At 27.3% G+C, this 19771-nt stretch overlaps 2 protein-coding genes across 3 annotated transcripts; one reads left to right on the top strand and one right to left on the bottom strand.

Moving 5' to 3' along the window:
* Positions 1-11532: 11532 nt before the first annotated feature.
* On the bottom strand, positions 11533-16604 carry LOC103577511 (conserved uncharacterized protein). Of its 2 annotated transcripts, none has more exons than XM_008558180.3 (8): positions 16409-16604; positions 16215-16338; positions 15771-15921; positions 14595-14760; positions 14293-14510; positions 14031-14195; positions 13451-13629; positions 11533-11919 (listed from the first exon to the last, which is right to left on the bottom strand). In XM_008558180.3, exons 3-8 carry the CDS (start codon positions 15878-15880, stop codon positions 11780-11782), a joined length of 978 nt encoding a protein of 325 aa, XP_008556402.1. In that variant the 5' UTR covers positions 15881-15921; positions 16215-16338; positions 16409-16604; the 3' UTR covers positions 11533-11779. The 2 variants fall into 2 exon arrangements, with proteins under 2 accessions (XP_008556402.1, XP_008556411.1); XM_008558189.3 differs by having other exon boundaries at positions 16433-16604.
* A 143-nt stretch (positions 16605-16747) lies between these two features.
* On the top strand, positions 16748-19721 carry LOC103577527 (proteasome subunit beta type-6). Its single transcript, XM_008558202.2, has 5 exons — positions 16748-16926; positions 17037-17104; positions 18758-18889; positions 19102-19376; positions 19465-19721. Exons 1-5 carry the CDS (start codon positions 16837-16839, stop codon positions 19590-19592), a joined length of 693 nt encoding a protein of 230 aa, XP_008556424.1. The 5' UTR covers positions 16748-16836; the 3' UTR covers positions 19593-19721.
* The last annotated feature ends 50 nt before the right edge of the window (positions 19722-19771 follow it).

Below are 19771 nucleotides of genomic sequence, written 5' to 3'. Positions count from 1 at the left end.
AATATTATGGTGCCGATTACCATAATATATGGAAATTATTACCATAATAGTATGGGAATAGTTACCATAATATCATGGGAATGGTTACCATAATATCATGGCAATAATTCCCATAATATTTAGAAATTATAATAAATTTTTTTTTTTGTCATAATCGTTTTTTTTATGTACTTAAAATTTTGTAATATACAAAAAAAAACGCTTCTTACAAAAAAAAACAATTATTATAATTTCTAAATATTATGGGAATTATTACCATAATATTATGGTAACCATAACCATAATATGATGGTTATGTTTACTATAATATTATAGGAATAGTTACCATAATATATAGGGCTTATTCCCATATAGACTTAGGAACCATTACAATGTGGTTATAGGATCGGTTACTATTTGCTTATGGGAAATATTCCTATAAGTATGGTAATCATTACCATGATTCTTTCACATGCGATATGGAAACTGTTACCATAATGGTAGGAATTGTTCCCATACTTATGGAAACTTTTCCCAGAAAGTATGGGTCTATATCCCATAATCCCAAGTAATCATTACCATAACAGTATAGGATGATATTTCATAAACTTACTAGGAACAGTTACCATAATTTTCTTTCCGTGTACATTAATTTTAACAAAAAAAAAATTTTAATTTTTTTTTTCAATACACGACGATATACATAATTATCGTTTGTGTGACATTATTATTTTTATAAGGTTTATCTATGTTAAGAAAGTTGAGATGAAAAGTTATAAGTGTTATCGCAAAGTACCAGGCGTTTTTATACCGTCTTAAAGATTTTGTGAACAATCGCAAAAAGTTTTAAGATACTTTTAAGCGTATTATAAATTTATATTTAAGCTTTTGAAAGCTTATTCTAAAAGATACTTATCCTATAAAAGGATTTTAAAGTTTGTAATAAAATACTTAATTAATAATCGTTTTAATTCAATTACTTTCAAGTTGTGTATTGAAAAATTATATAATTTAAGATAAAGTTACCGAAAAAGACGGAGTGGAGTCGAAAATAAAGAGTTAAAAATTTACGAAGAAGGATAATTTTTTTTTCATTTATAGTCACTGAAAGCTTATTGATCTAAAAATAAAGTTAAAATCAGACGAGAACTGAAGCTTTTCAATCGCCGCAAGCTTCATCAACTCGGTTTACTTGTTTGAGCGATATCATCGATTTAAACTTTTGAAAAGTATTTTCTTTGGTGATAACTTCCTATTAAGTTAACTTATTATATTACCAGAAAGTTTAAATCATAGAAATTTAGCTTGAAGTTTTAAAAAACAAACGAAATTATTTATTTTATGAAAAAAAATCTTAGTAACTTGAAAATTTGTTAGTATTCACTTAATGTATCAATTTTCAAAATATTTTTATTGTTTTTTTGTCAATAAGAAAAAAAATACTGTTGCGGCGATAGGGGTGGGAGGGGAAAAACGGGGTACTTAAGAACTCAAATACGTTAAATTTTTTTTTTTAATGGTATTAAAAATGAATGGATAGAATTTTCAGCTGACACTATAAAAAAAATTTATTTTTTGTCGGCTAAATAAGAACAGTAAAAAAACGAATCGTCAAAGTGCAAAAAAAAACGTGTGTTAAAATTCTGAGTGTTGAATTTTTACCACTTTTGCGTGTCAATTTAACACACAGTATTTGTCTTGTTTGAACTGTCGCACTCGATTGATTTTTTAACACAAAATAATGTTATTTTGTTCGAAAGTTACACTTTTTATATGTTAGCGTCAAATCAACACACAAAATATGTCAAAAATAATGTCGACCATCACAAAGAATTCTTGGAAAATTTTTTCATTAAACATATACGTATCTAATTTTTTTAACACTCACAACATGTTAAAATTACATATAAATTAGTGTAAAACGTTCGTTTTACACACGATATCTGTTAATTTTGACGAATCCTTTTTTACTGTGTAAATTTACTCAAAATTTTTAAGTCAAGCATAAAAAAAATTGCTGGTATGGAAAAAAAAAATTCGAAATTTTTTATTGATATGGCCGATGGTCTTGAAAAATGTTGGCTTCGGCAGGATAATTTGGAACCCTTAAAAATTATATTTTTTTTTTTTTTCATTTTTGGATTCGAAATCGTGTATTGATTGCGCAGATAAAGAAATTTTCCAATTCATGCCTAAACATCGTTATTATTATTGTTGTGTACATAAATTATAATATACCAGTAGTCAAAGATACATATATTTATATATTTATATCTATGAGGATGCACACAACAGTTTCCAGCTTCATGCATATTTCATACAAACGATTATCGGTAATTGAATTCGACATAACTAATCAGGCATTAATTGAAAATTATTCCAATAATTTGTCGATATTATTAAAATTAATAAAAACATTATCAGTATAACTACTTACTAAATTGTAATTAAACAACTCGTGTATAATTATAGTAATAATTATTTTCATACGCCGCGTTTATTTTAAAAATGAAATAAATAATTTTTAGTGGGTCATATATGTATATAATTAAAGTGTGTAAATATAAATATGAGGATGTACACCTGCGTTTTATAAAATAGCTGTCGAAGCTTATAAACAGCATTTATATTTTTTGTAATCGCACAAAATAATGAAGGGTGTTTGACTCATTTTAAAATAATTGCTTGTAATATGCACCCTCTTTAATTTTATTTTGAATATTTTATTATTATTTGTCTGAGGGACGTTATATTTAACGTTTTAACTACTTCAGTTTCTATGTCTCTAAATGTATATGAGTAGTGTTTAAGTACATACATATATCAATGTAAATTTATAGGTAATTATATATTTAATATTTACACGTCTCAATATACTAATTTAATACTAGTATTAATTTCCGATAGTTTAAATAATTATTATAAATTTATGAAACTTGAATAGTGCATTTTACTCATATGTATGAACGTATCATTTTTTTATTGTTTAGATCTACGAAGACCAAAGTAATAAAAATGAAAATTCATAATTTGAAGAAAAAAAAAAAATTCAAAACTGTACAGCACAGAAAAATCCTTTTTTTTCCTGTGTACAAAAAAAAATTATGGTTCTGAAGTTACCAGACAATTAACAATTTTCGGATATTTTTTTCAACAATTTTATTTGAAAAAAGAAAAAAACTAAAAATATCCACATGTAGAAAATTTAAAAAACTGCAGGTGCAATTTTTCGAAATATTTTTTTTTTTATAATTTGTCGTTTTTAAAAAAATCCAAAAACTTTTAAACGTCAGCTAACTATGATTCTGAAATTAACAGACGACTTGCAATTTTCGGATTTTTTTTTAACAAGTCAATTATAAAAAAAAAATAAAAATAAAAAAATGCACATGTAGAAAATTAAAAAAACTATATGTGCAATTTTTCAAAATATTTTTTTTTTAATAATTTGATGTTTTAAAAAAATTTTAAAAATTATTTGACGTCGGCTAACTTCAGTATGATCAGCTAACTTCGGTATCATAAATGATTTCAAAAAATTCGTAGATATTAGCAGGTATACATGAATCTAAATAGATTTAAATAAATTCTGCATTGGTCTAATTAGATCTAAATTTTTTTTTACGGGTGTATAAGTTAAATTTCTTTTTTAATTTAAAAAAAATGAGATCATTAGAAAAAAGTTTTCTTACTTTCTAAAACCAATACAGTAGAGTCTCTATAACTTTTTCGTTCTGTAACTTTGACTTCCCTTAATTTCTCCTCCGACAGCAGGGGAAGTGTTCCCCCACTATCACTCAACTGTACATGCGCAAAGGTAAAACGCGGTTCTGCGTATAGGCGTTGCGCATAAACTGAGTATTCTAACCCTAAATTTGTGTACGTAAACAAACATTTAAGTTAAATAAGCTTTAATATTGTGAAAATCAATAAAAAAGAAAAAAAAACTTATTACGTAATGGAAAATGAGTTTCACTGGAAAAATTGATTTTCTATTTAAGAAGTTTAACAACAATAAAATTGACATATTAATTTTGGAAAAAACCTAACCTTTAAAATTTTAAAACTCGTGGGTCGTTTCGACTGACTCACTGTTTTTAAGCCACGCCTCCTAGTAAAAAGAAGGGGTACTACAATTTTAATTCCTGGAATTTTGGATTCGTCTCAATCAAAGTTAGAGAGACTCCACTGTACCACAGTTAAACAATAAATTATTTTCTCGACATTTTCCAAAATCAAAATAAAATTTTCATCTTTCCATTTTTTGTTTCTCAATCAACTGATATCCTATTACACTTTTCTTTGGTACCCTATATAATTTAAATTCGATCTAAACAAAAATTCAAACATAAAATTTCTTCACCAGGATTTTGCATGTCATTTAACAAATTAACATTCAATAAATTTAAACGCTAAAAAATTTCAGTCATTTTAAAAATATTAATATTTTAAAACCCATATAAAAATAATACTGTATAATAAAACCAGTAGTCAAACCAGCTTCTGCATTTTCCTCCATAATGTAACGCTTGCATACCATAAAAATAAAAATGCATATCAGTTTTATGATCACACAACTCTTTTTACTCTTTAATACGTAAGATCAATAGTATAAAACCTTTAATATATGTACATGATTATATCGTAAGATATTTTAAAAATTACAAACATTTCTTTAATCACAAAATCGATAGCGTTCATTTAATATTAATAATTGTATCAGTACAATGGCAAGTATATTGGCAATAAATTTACTAGATTACTAGCAGTCCTACTAATTTATTCAAATTTTTTTATCATTCTCAGATAGCGTTTCGCCGATATTTATACATATACATATGTATATAATACATATCCATAAACAAAAATTTTTTATTGTTAATGCCCTAGTTATTGATCCTGTTTTGATAAATATTAAATTAATTCATTCAACGTAAGACTCGATTAATAATTAATGAATATTGTTCATATTTTTATAATATCTGGGGCATAGAATACAAAAAACAGACTAATTTTTATCAAGGATCTGCAATAAAAAAATTATGTTTCAAGAGTTATGACTATGAGTTAACTCATACTATAAATTATTTACTGGGGTCAATGACCTTTTCTAAGACGATACAGTTTACGTGAAAAATAAAAAAAAAAAATAGTAAAAATGTGAGTAAATCATTTTCTTTTACTGTTATAGAATGATATAAAAAAAAATGTTTGATAATTTTCGGTTCGGTAGAGATGAAAAGACGAGAGATATATCGTAGGTGTGGTCGTATGAGACGTAGTCGTGGACTTGTGATGGTACTGTTACAACTGGGCCAAGCTGAGAAAGGGGTTAGAGTATTCAGTAAAGTAGTCTGAGAAAGGAGTTCAGTGACTACAGCAAAACTCGAATCGACATTGTTGGACTTGGCTTCCGGCCATTTTCTAGCTATTGATCCACGACGTTCTAGTCCTACATGTAATTATAGATGTATCCTAAATTACTCCAAAAAAAATAAAAAATAAAATAATAGTGATGATAAATCATAAATAATTTTTATGCCAGAGCTTACATTGACACACAAAAAACTTAAGCTTATCAATCTATCTAGGTATGTTGTTTTGTTGACTAGTACCCCCAGAAATTTTTTTCGCTCATTTCTTACGCTTGCCACGTAACATAAAACAAGACAAGCACGCACCCTTTTTGCCGAGTAAGGCGAAGGGTCTAATGAGGTCTTGGAAGCGCGTGAGGGCGACTAGAAAACTTTTTTGACAGTGAGTTACGTCCCCTCGGGTTATTTATTAGTTCCTTTTACGTCCCCACAACTGAAAACGACTTTACCAACTTGTATCTCACTCTTTTAATACTACATTTTGTGTGTTGGGGAAATCAATTTTAGTTCAATCTCTTTTCCAATAGTACATACTGATCTAATTCATAATTCTATCAATAACCTATCTGAGAAATTAAATTTTTTTTTTTTATTTTTTCAATTTCCTTTTGCACATAAATATATTCACTCTAAAAAAAACTGGTAGAAATCCACGTTGTCCCGGTGTTAAAAAAATCTGGAATCCGGTTGACCTGTAGACCAGGCCCAAAACCCCACTGTTTTCAAACTCAAAGAGCACGAAAACATTATTTTCAATATGTCGAGTACAAAAATTATTTTTCTCGAGGTCCGTATGTCCGAGATACGGACCATGGACATTTTGTAACTATTCTCATCGAAGGTAATCTATAATTATATTTTTTTTTAGGAATAAGTGTCAACAATATGAACATTTATTGTTTTTTATGACGAATTTTTGGAAGAAACTCAAAAAAAGTAGAAAAAAAAAATTTTTTTCTCGAAGTCCATATTTCGGACCATGAGCTTCAAATATATGTTAAGTATCATAAAATTTTCTGTTATTCGTCACGAATTTAATAGATAATAATAAATGATATGTTTCAGTGTGTAGTAAAACCAGACCATGTTGGCCACCTGACGGGAATTGAAATAAACACATGAAAAAATTACTATGACCATAGTCAAATTGACAGTGACTATATCATAAATTACTGTGACCAAGGTAAATTTTTCTATGGTCATAGTTATTTTTGCATGTGTTTATTCAAATTTTTATGAGGTAGCCAACATGGTCCGGCTTTGGTATGACACCATAGCACTTTAAATGAAAATAATTTTTCCATACACCGTTATAACACCACTAAGTATCACTGCCACACCGGCATAAGATCATTTTAACACTATTTTTTACGGTACAGTTATAAATAACATTATTCAATATTAGTATATAATCATATATCATATAATTGTGAAAATTTCGATGCATGCATTTGAAAATAAAGTAAAATATGAATTCCAATATGATGAATGGCAATTTTATTAACATAAAATTTATTTTCCAGAATTACGTAAATATAAAGGAGGGTGCATTGTCCCAGGTGTAAATACGATGAATGAAATCGAAAAGTGATATGTGATATCCGTTATAGAAAAAAAAATTATAACTAATGTAGATATGGATATATATATATATATATATATGTAATTGCTCAAGAGTGCGCCGTTGACCAACCCTGATCTATAACAACACAGTATCGAGTAGAATATTACCAAGAGGATAAATACGTTTTTACCGTTTGTAAACGTAATGCCCATCGTTGAAATAAGCGTCGGCGATTCTTCTGTCTAGTCTGTTTTCTGTTGGGTTGCTCCATAAAATTGATTTAAGTACAAATTGCAAAGCGTTACAAATTAAGGATGAAAATTTAAAACTATTAGTTTCTATTGTTGTTATTTTTTAAACTGACAATTATTTCATTTGTTGAGATAAAACTGCGCAGTTATTTATTTAGGGACAATATATTATTATAAGACAATAATATTTATTTTCGAGACATTTGTACTAAAATAAATCAACTATCGGAATTGACAGGCATTTTGATGGAAAAAAAGCCACTGATTGTCCTATTGTATTGAAATGAAGAACACAGTATTCAACAATATTAAATTGCTCAAAACACCTGCTTGCCTTTCATTTCAGAAAGACAGTCATATCCGCATAACCGACTGTATTTCCTAAATTTCCGTAATATCAGTCACTTCCATGTATGACATCCGATATCAACCTTCAAACGATGAAACAAACGTCGATACATCAAATTCGACAGTAGATAATTTGTTTTGATTTTTATTTTTTTTGTATTAATATGTAATTAAATTGAACTTCAATACCAGAATATATATCATGAAAATAAATTTTTGGACTAATGAATCATTTTATATTAATTGCAGAATTACTTTTTATCGAATCGATTAAATAATTAAAAAATATTGTAATAAATCATCTGAAGACTAAATTCTAGTTATGATTTAATTAACAGTTTTGAACAGACTAACGCTCATAAAATTTATCTCTAACTCTCAATTAAAATCATAATTTCCATTTCGAATTTATTCCTTATTATTTATCCATCGGGCAGAATATCAACAAAAAAAACTCTAAAGTGTGAAGCTAATTTATCTTTGCTGTCCACTTCTTTGATTCTTGAGTATCTTGAGACCCGAGGCCTTTGACGTGAGATTTCACCCACCAGCCAGTGACAAAATCATTATCCTCCACTACTAGGTAAGGATCAAGAAGAACTTCAATACAATGTAAATAGACGAAGAACATTCCAACGAAACCCTTCGATGTCATGTTATCTTCCCCGTCTTTCTTTTGTATTAATTATTATTTAACCAAATTATTTTGCTATTAATTAACGAGCTCAGTAATTTTGGTATTTGTAAAACAAATATTAAATGCCTCTTTTGGAAAGTGACTTATACACATAAAAAAAAAATAACATGAAAAAATTTTTTGCACCAATTTTTCTAGTTTTTTTAGTCCTAAGAAAATTTTTGTTTTCATTTCATAATGGAAAATTTTTCTTGCGCTAAATAATTTTTTTCTGTATATTTCCTATATCACACTGTAATATATTTGAGGAAATGATTTTTTATTTATTTAACCTCCTCAGAGTGAAATTTATTTTGACAATAAAATTACGTATCAAAGTGAATGCGAATTAAAATAAAATCCATATCAGTCAGAAATCGTTTCCGGTTTTTACAGCATCTTCATAATCTTCGGTGTGCAATTAAGATTTTAAAAATAGAAAACTGATGCATATATAAGTATGATAAATAAAATATGTTATTAATGATTGTCTTTGTGTTGAAAATATGTTATTGAACTACATACGAGAGAAATTATTCGGGTTAGACTGCCGTGACTATTGGCTGATGTTGAATTGAATTCACAGTTATGAATTATTGCCACCGGAGTAATAACTGATGCCGAAACTATTTGGCGCATTCCTGACTACAGGGTGCATAGACAGAGAGAAAGAGAGAGAGATAAACAGACAAGGGTAAAAGAGAGAGAGAGAGAGAGTTATCCGCATCGTATGAGCGCATACCTCTCAGTTTCTCGATGTAGTAGAGCTCTCAATGTGGCCCGAGCCTGAGAACGCGAGTACAATCGATAACCAGGAATTAGTTTGCCAAATAAAATTTTCTTTATATAAATTAATCTATATTTAATTAATATATAATACGTATTGATTATTAAATTATATAATCTATTATCACTGGTATTCAATCTACAGAGATAACAAAATTTCGAAATCAATATTATTTATCAATATCATATTAATAATATTCAGTCAATTATTTAAATTGATTTGCAATATTTTATTATGAATTTTAAATTATAATCCATCAATATTTCGATTGCTCAGATAAGAAAAACTTACAAAAACTTATATTTTTAATAATAAATTTATAAATTACATTTTTTCTAATTATTTTTAAATCAAATTTTGATAACCATTTAATAAAAGATAAGTAATAAATTTGATTTAACTTGTAAGGCAGATTTGTAGATAATTAATTGTATTGTAACAATTGATTTGTTTGAAAGTTGAATCAGTTAAGAATATAAATAAAAACAAAAAGCGAATTTGTAATAATTTTTAAACACAAACTAATCAGAGCTTTTAGCTTTTAGTCAGTTGAATCGATACGTGCATTGCGTAAGCACTGAACATATATATTTCTCCGCTTGAGATCAACGAACCTTCTCCCGCAAATAATTTAATCTAGAAGCGCTTAAAGAGATTAGTATTTTTATTATAACACGAACGTTCGGGGTTTATTCATTCAGATTTTAAAAAAATATTTTTTTGGTTTATGGTTTGCTCAGAAGCTGTTTTATAAAAATACTGTGCCAAGCTCTGTGAGAAACGGGGATTAAATTTACTATAACTATGCAGTACTTTAGCAAAAACACGTTGATGGAATAGCTAAAGACGATTATGTTCATTTTTCTTCGCTTGTTTGGTTATATACTTTATGCTATGACAATAATTCATATTTTTACCGGTAGAGCGTTACCGAGATCCGCCATTTTAAGTAACATATTTTGAATAGAATTTTTTTTTCTGTGCACAAGTAATTATTTCGAGTTTATTATTACTGAAATCACTTTTTAGACAAATTTGAACAGTTATATTCAAAATGGTGTCAGAAGATATCAAACTGATCAAAAAGCAGTGTTAAGAAGCTAAGTAAAGAGTATATATGAAGACGCCATCTTGTGAACGAGGTTCAAGAATACAAGAGGACACTAGATGAATGATCTTGTTTCCCTAGTAAAATGTGTTTGAGCAAGAACCTGGAATAAGTATCTTGAGCAAGACCCCTATATGCTAGTGTCTTTTTCTACGTAAGTCTTTCGCAAGATTCGTGTATCAAGAAACCTATTTCAAGATTTGTGTGTCTTGCTCATAGTATCGTGTGCAAGAATCTTAAAGATATCTTGAACACGTGGAATGAAACAGTGTCTGACGCATTTCTTGCACCAGTAACTTACAGTAGGTACTTACACATGGCTTGCTCAAGACCTGCTCAAAACTTAAGGCCAATTTTCAGCCTTGAGCAGATCTTAAGCAAACCATGCGCAACTATTTTCAACTATGGTCTTCCTCCAGAATTCAGTTATAATCTGGCATGAATTTCTTGTGTAAAACTTGCAATTTTAATCTGCTCACAAGTGCAGCAAGACACATACGTAGAAAAAGACACTAGCACCTATCGATCTTGAGAGAAGACTTGCTCATGAATTGAAAAAGATTGTTATATGGGTTTCTTCTGACCAGAAACTTACACCAAAATCTAATTACTTATAAATATTTTCAAAAGTTTTCAATGATATAAATAAAGAAGATGAATGATAAAATAAAGCTCTAAAATAATCAAATAATAATGGAGATGACGGAATAAATTATTTGAAGGATATGATATTGTAGATAAAAAGTTCTACCCGGGTAAAAAAGAATTATATATATAATTATATAAACTTATATATAAATATATACAACGGTTTTTTTAACATGTAATTATATATAATTACATATGTTCTCAGTAAATCTTAATATAAATATATAAAAATTATATACTTAAAAAAATATAATAATTGAATTATAAATAAATTTTAAAAAAACGTAACTTAATTTCAAATGAAACTTTTTAAAAATGAATAATAATGAAGCCGCGCCCTATTACAATGTTGACATTTATCAACTGCAAATAATTAACAGTATGCACTTAGGATCTAGTTGCACATACGTCAGAAACAAACATCCGTCTGATAAAAAGTATGTGGGTGTAAAAACTTTTTTGCAGTAAATAAAAAATATATAAAAAGCGTACAACAGGCCTGATACATTTGTTTGGATTTGTAACAAAAACAAAGTAATAACTAAAAAAAAACATTAATAAACAAATAAAAAACATGAAAAATAAGAAAAGCAAATAAATAAAAAAAAATATTAACGTGTACAAGGATAAACGAGACCGCGAAGGGCTCAGAGAAAAAATATGGAGAGGATCACCAAAGTCGGTAGTAAGGATCAATACCACTTCCACTACTGTAATATAACTTCAATAACAAATACTAAGTCGCTAGAATTTGATATATCTATCCACACCGTAATGACTTTTTATCTGTACAATATTAAGGCTATTCCATATAAATTTATATTTATTACTTATTTTATTGGTACAAATATTTTATCAATTTTCGTACTAATATAATTGTAAGTTATCAGATCATTTACGAATCTTATTTTTATACAAATATTTCATACTTAAATCATATAATTAAATATTGATTAAAAAAAAAAAAACTGTATTATGTATAACAATTAAATGTAATATAATAAACACTCATGAAGTGTAGGTTGATGGTAAAATAATTGTCTTTACTCGAAAAAATCCGCGACCTCTGCAAGCTCACGAGCACGAGCTTGTTCATGAGCCCATCGGTCTTCTGCAAGTTTGTCACTTACTGCCCATTTATCATGATAAACTCGTTGTCCACACGTTGGACATTTTTTACCTCCTAAAAATAAAATTTTAAGTACACTATTTCATTTTAATAAAGGTCATATAGTATACAATATTTTTTATGACCTAACATAAAAAATTGAACTACTTCGCAGAATATAATTAAATTGTTTATTTATTTATTTAAAATTAAATTTTTTTAAAATCACGAATGAATTTATTCTTAAATTATTCTAATATATAATATTACTGATATATTATAATAATTCGCATATACCAGCGTATAATATGACTAGCGGCGTATAAAAGCAAGACCTGATTTCGAAATTATGTATCAAGTGTTTAATACAAAGTAATATCTTGTAATTAGTCGTAAGGATAAAAGATATTAAAAGTGTATTTAATTTCATGAATTTTTTAATGTTTTATAAAAATTTCAGTCAATGAGAAAGAAAATAGTTTAGGTCTTTGCAAATAATTATTTTGTTAATAATATTTATAGCAGGGGTGAATGCTGACTAAAATCTAGCAATCGGGAACTTTGTCATAAAAATTTATGTGAAAGCTTTTCTTTGTGTACAAAAAAAAATAAAACTTTAGGCAAATAAAAAACTGTCGACCCAGAGGCTTGTTTGCTTGACATGGAATTATTAATCTAAGAACTGTAGCATTTTTTTTTTATTTGACGTATCAAATACTCTTCTCTGTGTGTTTAGTGTTTACTAGGGATGTGCGAATAATTTGAATTTTTGAATTAATCGTAAATTTTCTTTTGAACGACTGACAATTATAATATTTTTTCAAATAATTAAAATTTTTATCAGAGGTAACTCGAACTCAGACACGAATTTCCGAAAAAATTATTTTGGTTACTTTAAAAAGTTAGCTCTCTATTAAATAAAAATAGAATACTTGAAAGCTGATAAGAATTTTCTTGATTCAAATCGAATAATTTTAAAAGTTACAAATAATTTAAAAACTTTTGGATAATTTGAAAATTGACAAATAATTCAAAAACTCAAATTATTCGATTCGCAAACCCCTAGTTTTCATAAATCGTGTTATAAGCTGGTACATACGGTAATATTAAATTATCAATAAGAATTTAATCTTTAAAACTACTTTTATTCCCTCGGAAAAAGTATTTCAAGTATAGTTATTATTAACTGCAGCTAATAAATTTATTTTTACAAGTTAATTAATGGAGTTAAATTAACAACACTGAACTCAGTTACTAACAGAATATTGATTGACCTTCTATAGTTAAACGTTTTTTCGAGACTTAATAGTCACACGAGGAAACTAGTTCTTTACCAAAAAAAAATTCGCTGACGATTTTGATTACATTAAAATTTATAAAAAATTAAAGAAAAAAAAAATTTTGGATTAAAAAATTGATTGCGATAAAAAATCAGACAAAAGTTATAATTTTTCTCAGAGTACGAGGAACTAAATTTTTTTTCTAAATTATCATGATATCAAAAAATTCCTAATTAATCAAACCAGAAAAAAATTTTATAAAAAACAATTCTTTTCTAAATATTTATAATAAATAATAAGTAAAGTAATTAATTTATTATATTTACCATGAAAAGGAGGAGTTTTCATATATTTTAATAAACATTTCAAGTGAAAAAGATGACCACAATAAAGTCTTTCTACATGTAAGTCTGCGTTTTCATCTAAAATAGCTTGTGCTGGATTTTCTGGAAGACACGATTTTTTGCACCACTGACATTTCTCATTTGGTAATGTTTTAATAGCTCTACATATTTATGAAATAGATAATATCATTTTTTTATTTACTACACTGTAAAAAATTTTCGGGGTGAATGCGGATTAAATACAAAGTGATTGCGGAATGTTATTTATTTAATCACCTCAGAGTGAATTCCACTTCGAATCGGAGGTTATTTCAATATAAAAACTTCGAATCAGAGTGAATGTGGATTTAAATAAAATCCAGATCCCTCCGGAAAGACAAACTCCCTATTTACTCTTTATGTAGAGCGATTTTTTTAAAAAAATTCCGAAACTCCGAGTGACGGAGTGAATTTAGATTTAAATAAAATCCGTAATCACTCCTGGTTTTTTACAATGTATCAAAAATATAACAATAATATATGATTAAAAATTATGTTAGACAGATATTTAAATATTATTTACCTGATTAAAAAAGATATTACACAATTTAACGAAGGTGATGGAGAAAATATTTGATTAAGTTGTTTTTTGAGCGGTGGCTCAACACAACGTCGCCCTAACTCTCGAGCTTGACCAATAAAATAACGTGAAAATATCGGCGGAAAATTTGTTTCAACATCATTGATACTAAATTAATATATATAAAATATATTACCATATTAGTTATATGATTATAAAAATAAAACTAATTTAAAATGTATTTTAACATGTTGTTAAAGAATACCTTACTGATGTTAAAGGATAATCATGAGGTACAATTATTTTAGATTTATAAAAATAATTATCTTGATATATTTCTAAATAAATTGACGATGATTTTTGTTTCAATTTAAAACTATCTCGTTCATTCATAAGCTTTTTTATCAATGATATTTCGTCGTAACAACAAATTAATGGATTGTCTTCAATAAAGTTTTGTATTAATTTCAATGTTGGTAAAATCTAAAATATTGATAATAATTTATTTATTCATTTATTTTAATTTCATCAATGAAATTTTATTTTTAAAATAATAATTTATTTCACCTGTGCTTTTCCTATTAAATTTTTACATTCTTTTTCACAAACTTCAGTGAGCTTTAATAATAATTTTGATGATAATGTTTTGCTTTTAAGTTCAATCAAAAGTGGCACTTGAGGGTAATCACTCGGAAATTGAATGCAAACAATTATTTTTTTAAATGCTGTTTGTCTATTAATAATAAAGAATAATGATTGATTAATTAATTAATTAATTATTAATCAGTAATTCAATTCCCTTATTAAAGAAAATGATTTACTCAATGATGAATGTATATCTGTATAGTATTAAAATTGAATTGTTTTTTTAAAGTCAGGGTTGTATTCTTCACTGAAACAATTTTTCAAAATAATTTGTGATGCTAGCTCGATAAAATTAGTGCAACTACCGCCAATAAAAGTTTTTATAGTGCTTTCTATAAAATGTCGAATTCTATAACACGCTTTGAGATTTCAAATTTTATGATGCGCATCGTGAAATTAGTTGATGCTTATTAATTATTTCAATATAATGCTGCCTCCCACATTAAATAATTTGTTTTAATTTGATTAATGCTTCGCATAATAGTAACCTCTTAATTTAAACAAAATTTTCATCAAAACGCGCCATCTACCAGACAAACGACAAACTAAACTTCGTTGACTGAAACGAATTGAGGAAAATCGCATATAACCTTTTTATTTATCATATTCTGAAGCATTTGTACAGAAAATTGCGAAGCAAATTTTTTATTTCAAATTCACATTTATGAGCAACAGAATTTAAAACCTTCGATTGTTTTTAGGAAACTTAAAAAAATCTCAATATAATATTTTATTGACTTTATCAGTTAAGAAACAAATAATTCATTGACTCAAGAAATATTTCTTTCTCAGTGTAGAAGAGAACGTTTTACTCATATTTTTAAATTTAATAAAAAAAATTAAAACTGTTTTCTCATACTTAAGTTTTATGTAATAGCGAGTTATCAATTCAAATATGTTATATAAAAAATTTGAATTGTAAACTGAAAAATTAGATTGAGTAGAGACCTAGAGACAATTTGTTTAAATTTAAAGTAGTAAGTGTCCAAAATTTAAATTTAGCTCTATCTAAATTAATCAGTTTGCAGATTCTGGTTAGGTATTTAGTGTTTCATCTTAAATAATATGAATAAGTTTTTAAAAAAATAAAAAATTTACGTTATTTCTGTTCGAACCATAGCTGGCACACAAGAAACAAGTCGACTATCTTTGATAACATTTTCGCAGAGTTTTGATACTTCTTGTAATTCATCATCAATAAATCCCATCGACAAATTAAACTGCTAAATTTATTTAAACAATTATTTGCCTAAAAAAAAAATAAACAAATCAATAATATTTACATACATACATTAGCAAATAAATAACCTCATAAAATTATGATACCAAAGTAGCAGACATTAAAAAATTCATTCTTTTAAATAAACAAATTACTTCTAAAACAAAATTAGAAAATTGAAAATCAAAAAGTTTAAAAATTTTATTTTACTTACAAGTAATTTATTTATGAAAATTACAAAGTTGAGGTCTGCTATTTTTAGTATTATAAAATTAATAATAATTTTTAAAGTTTAGTCAATAATAAATATATAAATATTATACCTTTTTGAACAAAAACTTTCAGTTTTTAAAATTTGAAATTTTAAATAATTTACTGATAGTAACTGTCATAAAAATACGAATAATTTTTGAAGAATTCTCTAAAAGTCATTTCATGAAATTATTCCTGATTAAAAAAAATTCGTGAGTAATATATGACTAAATATATATATCTAGAAAAATTATTTATGAATTACGATAGTATAGATTGCAATGTTGACCTTCAATTATATGAGTTATGATAACTACAGTATAAACCCGGAAACTAAACACTGGGTATTAAAGAAATTATTTCAAAAAATTTAAACGTCAATTATTAAGTTATAAAAACTTGTGTATTTACTTGTCATTGTTGTCAATTATTGCCGGTGTCAAATATTACCCACTGAGTTTAATTTGTAATTTTTTTTTATCAAAGTCGATAAGACAAATTTTCTATCAACATGAAATTCAGTCGGTAATTAAATTTCTGGACATAAAAATAGTTATTGGTTTTTGTCACTAGGGGATACCGAGAATTGGAACAAGGAATTAATTTTTTTAAGTAATCACAGGTTGATTTCTGTTTAATATTTAAGCAGTGTAAACTTTGTTGACCGCAACTTTAAAAAATAATTTAAATAAAATGAATGTTGTGGAAAACTTTGGACCAACAATGAATTTTGAATCTAATTCGATGACTGCAGATTGGATGAATGCTGAAGCCAGTACAGGAGTAAGTTTTTTATTTCATTTTTAAAACATAGAAAATTTAGTTTTAGGTTACGATGACATTGCAGTCTTTTAAATTTTAATTTTGAATTGTAATTATTTTATTTATTGTAGACTTCTATTATGGCGTGTGAATTCAATGGTGGAGTTGTCATTGGTGCTGATTCACGTGCCACTACTGGGTAATTTTATTTATTTATTATTAATGATATTGTTTTCTTTTAAAATGACAGTATCCCAAGTAGCACAGAGACAACTTTATGATAACTAAAAATGACAAGAAAAAATTTTTTTTTTGTCTCAAAGCTGTTTTTTTTTACATAAATAAGACATACAGGTGTTGGTGTTGGTCTTAGGAGCTATAAGACATTTGTATTCTTCTTCCCGTTCTGAAAAAGTCATTTCAATTAAAATATCGTTTAGATGAATTATTTTTTTTATTTATTTATTAAATTTTCATGCCAAAGCACAGGCCAAATGGCAAGGTGAAATCATGCATATGATCTTACAGTAGTATAAAATTTCAAGTGATCAAACAACAATAATGTAATCAATTTAAATGAGTCATATAGACAGAAATACAATAAACAATGAGAGATGTAAAGATCAATGATACACCGTTACAAATTTTGTGAATTAAAATCTAGATTTAGTAAATAATCATACGACTTGTTCTTAAAGATCTCAATGCTGCCTGATTCAATCAGATCTCATGGTAACTCTTGCCAAAGACGGATAATTGATACAACAAATGATTGCTCATATAACACAGTAGAAAAATGTGACGATTTGTAATTTACTTTTTGTTGCCACTTGAGTCAAGTCTTTGAGATATTTTTCCGGTGACATAAATTTCTGATCGCTTTGTCAACATTTTGGTGTCTTATCGATAAGTCAAAAAAACTACTGTCAACTGATCCCAACAATTCTATACCACGACAAGTGATCCCATCGACAATTGATGTTAATAGCAGAATAGTTGTTCATAAAATGGCATAATGACAAGTTGCTCCAAAACCTCTATGCAGAAACTCTTTTAAAACATCTTTACCCAGAACAACTCCTTTCAAGCTCAAGCTTTATTCCGAAGCTTCTATTCAATGACGACAATCTGAAACAACACTATTCATTATCAATTTAACTAGAAAATCATCGGTAACTGAGAAAACATATTAGTTAACATAGAAATTCGCGTTTTTTCAGTTACCGATGACTTTAGCTGAGTCAATAACGAATAGTGTTATTTTGGATAGTTTTAGCATTGAATAGAAAAGTTTCGAAGTTAAGTTTAAGCTTGAAAAGAATTGTTCTGGATGGAGATGTTTTGGAGTAATCAATCCAAGGATAGTTTTGATTTATCCCCGATTAAGAAAAATGATTTAATCTATGCTATGTTTACATCTATATATATTACCCGCTTCAAATTGTTTTAAATCACTTGAAATTGTTTTGAATCATTTCAAATAATTTTTCTTAATAAGGGGCGATAGATATATTTTAGGTAGAGAAATTCTATGGAGATCTGTGTATAGAGAGATTCTAGAGTGACGTCATAATGCCCATAAAAAGAAGTAAAAAGCAAAAAAATCTAAGCAGTCCATGGTTATTATGAAAATAGTCAAATGTCTGTAGAATCAATTGTCATGGAACCGTCAAAAAGTATCCTCAAAACTTGTATCTTAAAGATGTCAAAAAGCCAAGCATCCTACTTGGGATATTAGACTTTTTTTAAACTTTTTATCTTCTAATCTCTATTGATAAAAAAATTAACTGACAATTAAAATATAATTTTTGATAATGTAATGCTTAATGAAATTTATTGTTGATAATTTTAGAGCATACATAAGTAACAGGACAGCAGACAAGCTTACCAAGATTACTGACAATATTTATTGCTGTCGTTCTGGTTCTGCAGCAGATACTCAAGCAATTGCAGATATCGTTGCTTATCATTTGGGTTTTCACCAGTAAGTTGTTAAATCATAAGACCTTTTAAATCTTCTAAAATGGTTTTAATTTAAATTTCTTATTAAATTAAGTTATTTCCGGTTTTTATAATAATTTAAAATTAAGCTCAGAGGTCATAAATGGAGGAAAATAAATCTAATATTAAGTTATTATGAAGTCAGTTTAAAAACTTAATTAAACTTATAAATTTATTTATTTATTAAATTAACAGAATGGAACTAGGTACACAACCACGAGTTGAGACAGCAGCAAATGTATTCCGTGAAATGTGTTACAATTACCGTGACTCGCTGGTTGCTGGTATTCTGGTAGCTGGGTACGATTCACGAAAAGGCGGTCAAGTTTACAGTATCCCAATAGGAGGAATGTGTGTTCGACAGCCAATTTCCATAGGTGGTTCTGGATCAACTTACGTCTACGGTTACGTTGACGCTCATTACAAACCCAACATGACCAAGGAAGAAACCGTCGAGCTTATTACCAATAGTAAGTCCTTATATTAATCATCCATTTATCTGCTAATAATAATAATAATAATAAGTGACTAAAAATATAAATATTTATATTCAAACAGCTCTGGCACTCGCAATGAGCCGAGACGGAAGCAGTGGTGGTGTGATTCGTCTAGGAATAATAACAGAAGCAGGAGTAGAACGTCGTGTAATTCTTGGTGATGATTTACCCAAATTCTTCGAAGGGTAATCGCTAAAGGATTTCCTATAAAATGGATCAATTAATAATTTAAACTCCCATCTTTTCATACAATAATTAAAATATAATATTACGTACGCAAGGTTGGTTTATAAATAAAACAAAAATGATTTAAACGTACATATAACCGAGTAATTTAAATTTTCCCCCTTTTAAATTAATTCCATAAC

This window comes from Microplitis demolitor, chromosome 1 (assembly GCF_026212275.2).
Source record: "Microplitis demolitor isolate Queensland-Clemson2020A chromosome 1, iyMicDemo2.1a, whole genome shotgun sequence".
In the NCBI taxonomy this organism is placed as follows: Eukaryota; Metazoa; Arthropoda; class Insecta; order Hymenoptera; family Braconidae; genus Microplitis; species Microplitis demolitor.
This window is presented reverse-complemented; position numbering and strand designations above follow the sequence as displayed.

Bases quoted from the DNA above. Each gene is read 5' to 3' on its own strand.
- LOC103577511 (XM_008558180.3), bottom strand. From the start codon at position 15,880: ATGGGATTTATTGATGATGAATTACAAGAAGTATCAAAACTCTGCGAA. The intron at 14,761-15,770 runs GTAAATTTTTTA...TATTATTAATAG, and splicing joins ATGGTTCGAACAGAAATAAC to ACAAACAGCATTTAAAAAAA. The intron at 13,630-14,030 runs GTAAATAATATT...ATAAATATGTAG, and splicing joins GTAATATCTTTTTTAATCAG to AGCTATTAAAACATTACCAA.
- LOC103577527 (XM_008558202.2), top strand. From the start codon at position 16,837: ATGAATGTTGTGGAAAACTTTGGACCAACAATGAATTTTGAATCTAAT. The intron at 16,927-17,036 runs GTAAGTTTTTTA...TATTTATTGTAG, and splicing joins ATGCTGAAGCCAGTACAGGA to ACTTCTATTATGGCGTGTGA. The intron at 18,890-19,101 runs GTAAGTTGTTAA...TTAAATTAACAG, and splicing joins TATCATTTGGGTTTTCACCA to AATGGAACTAGGTACACAAC.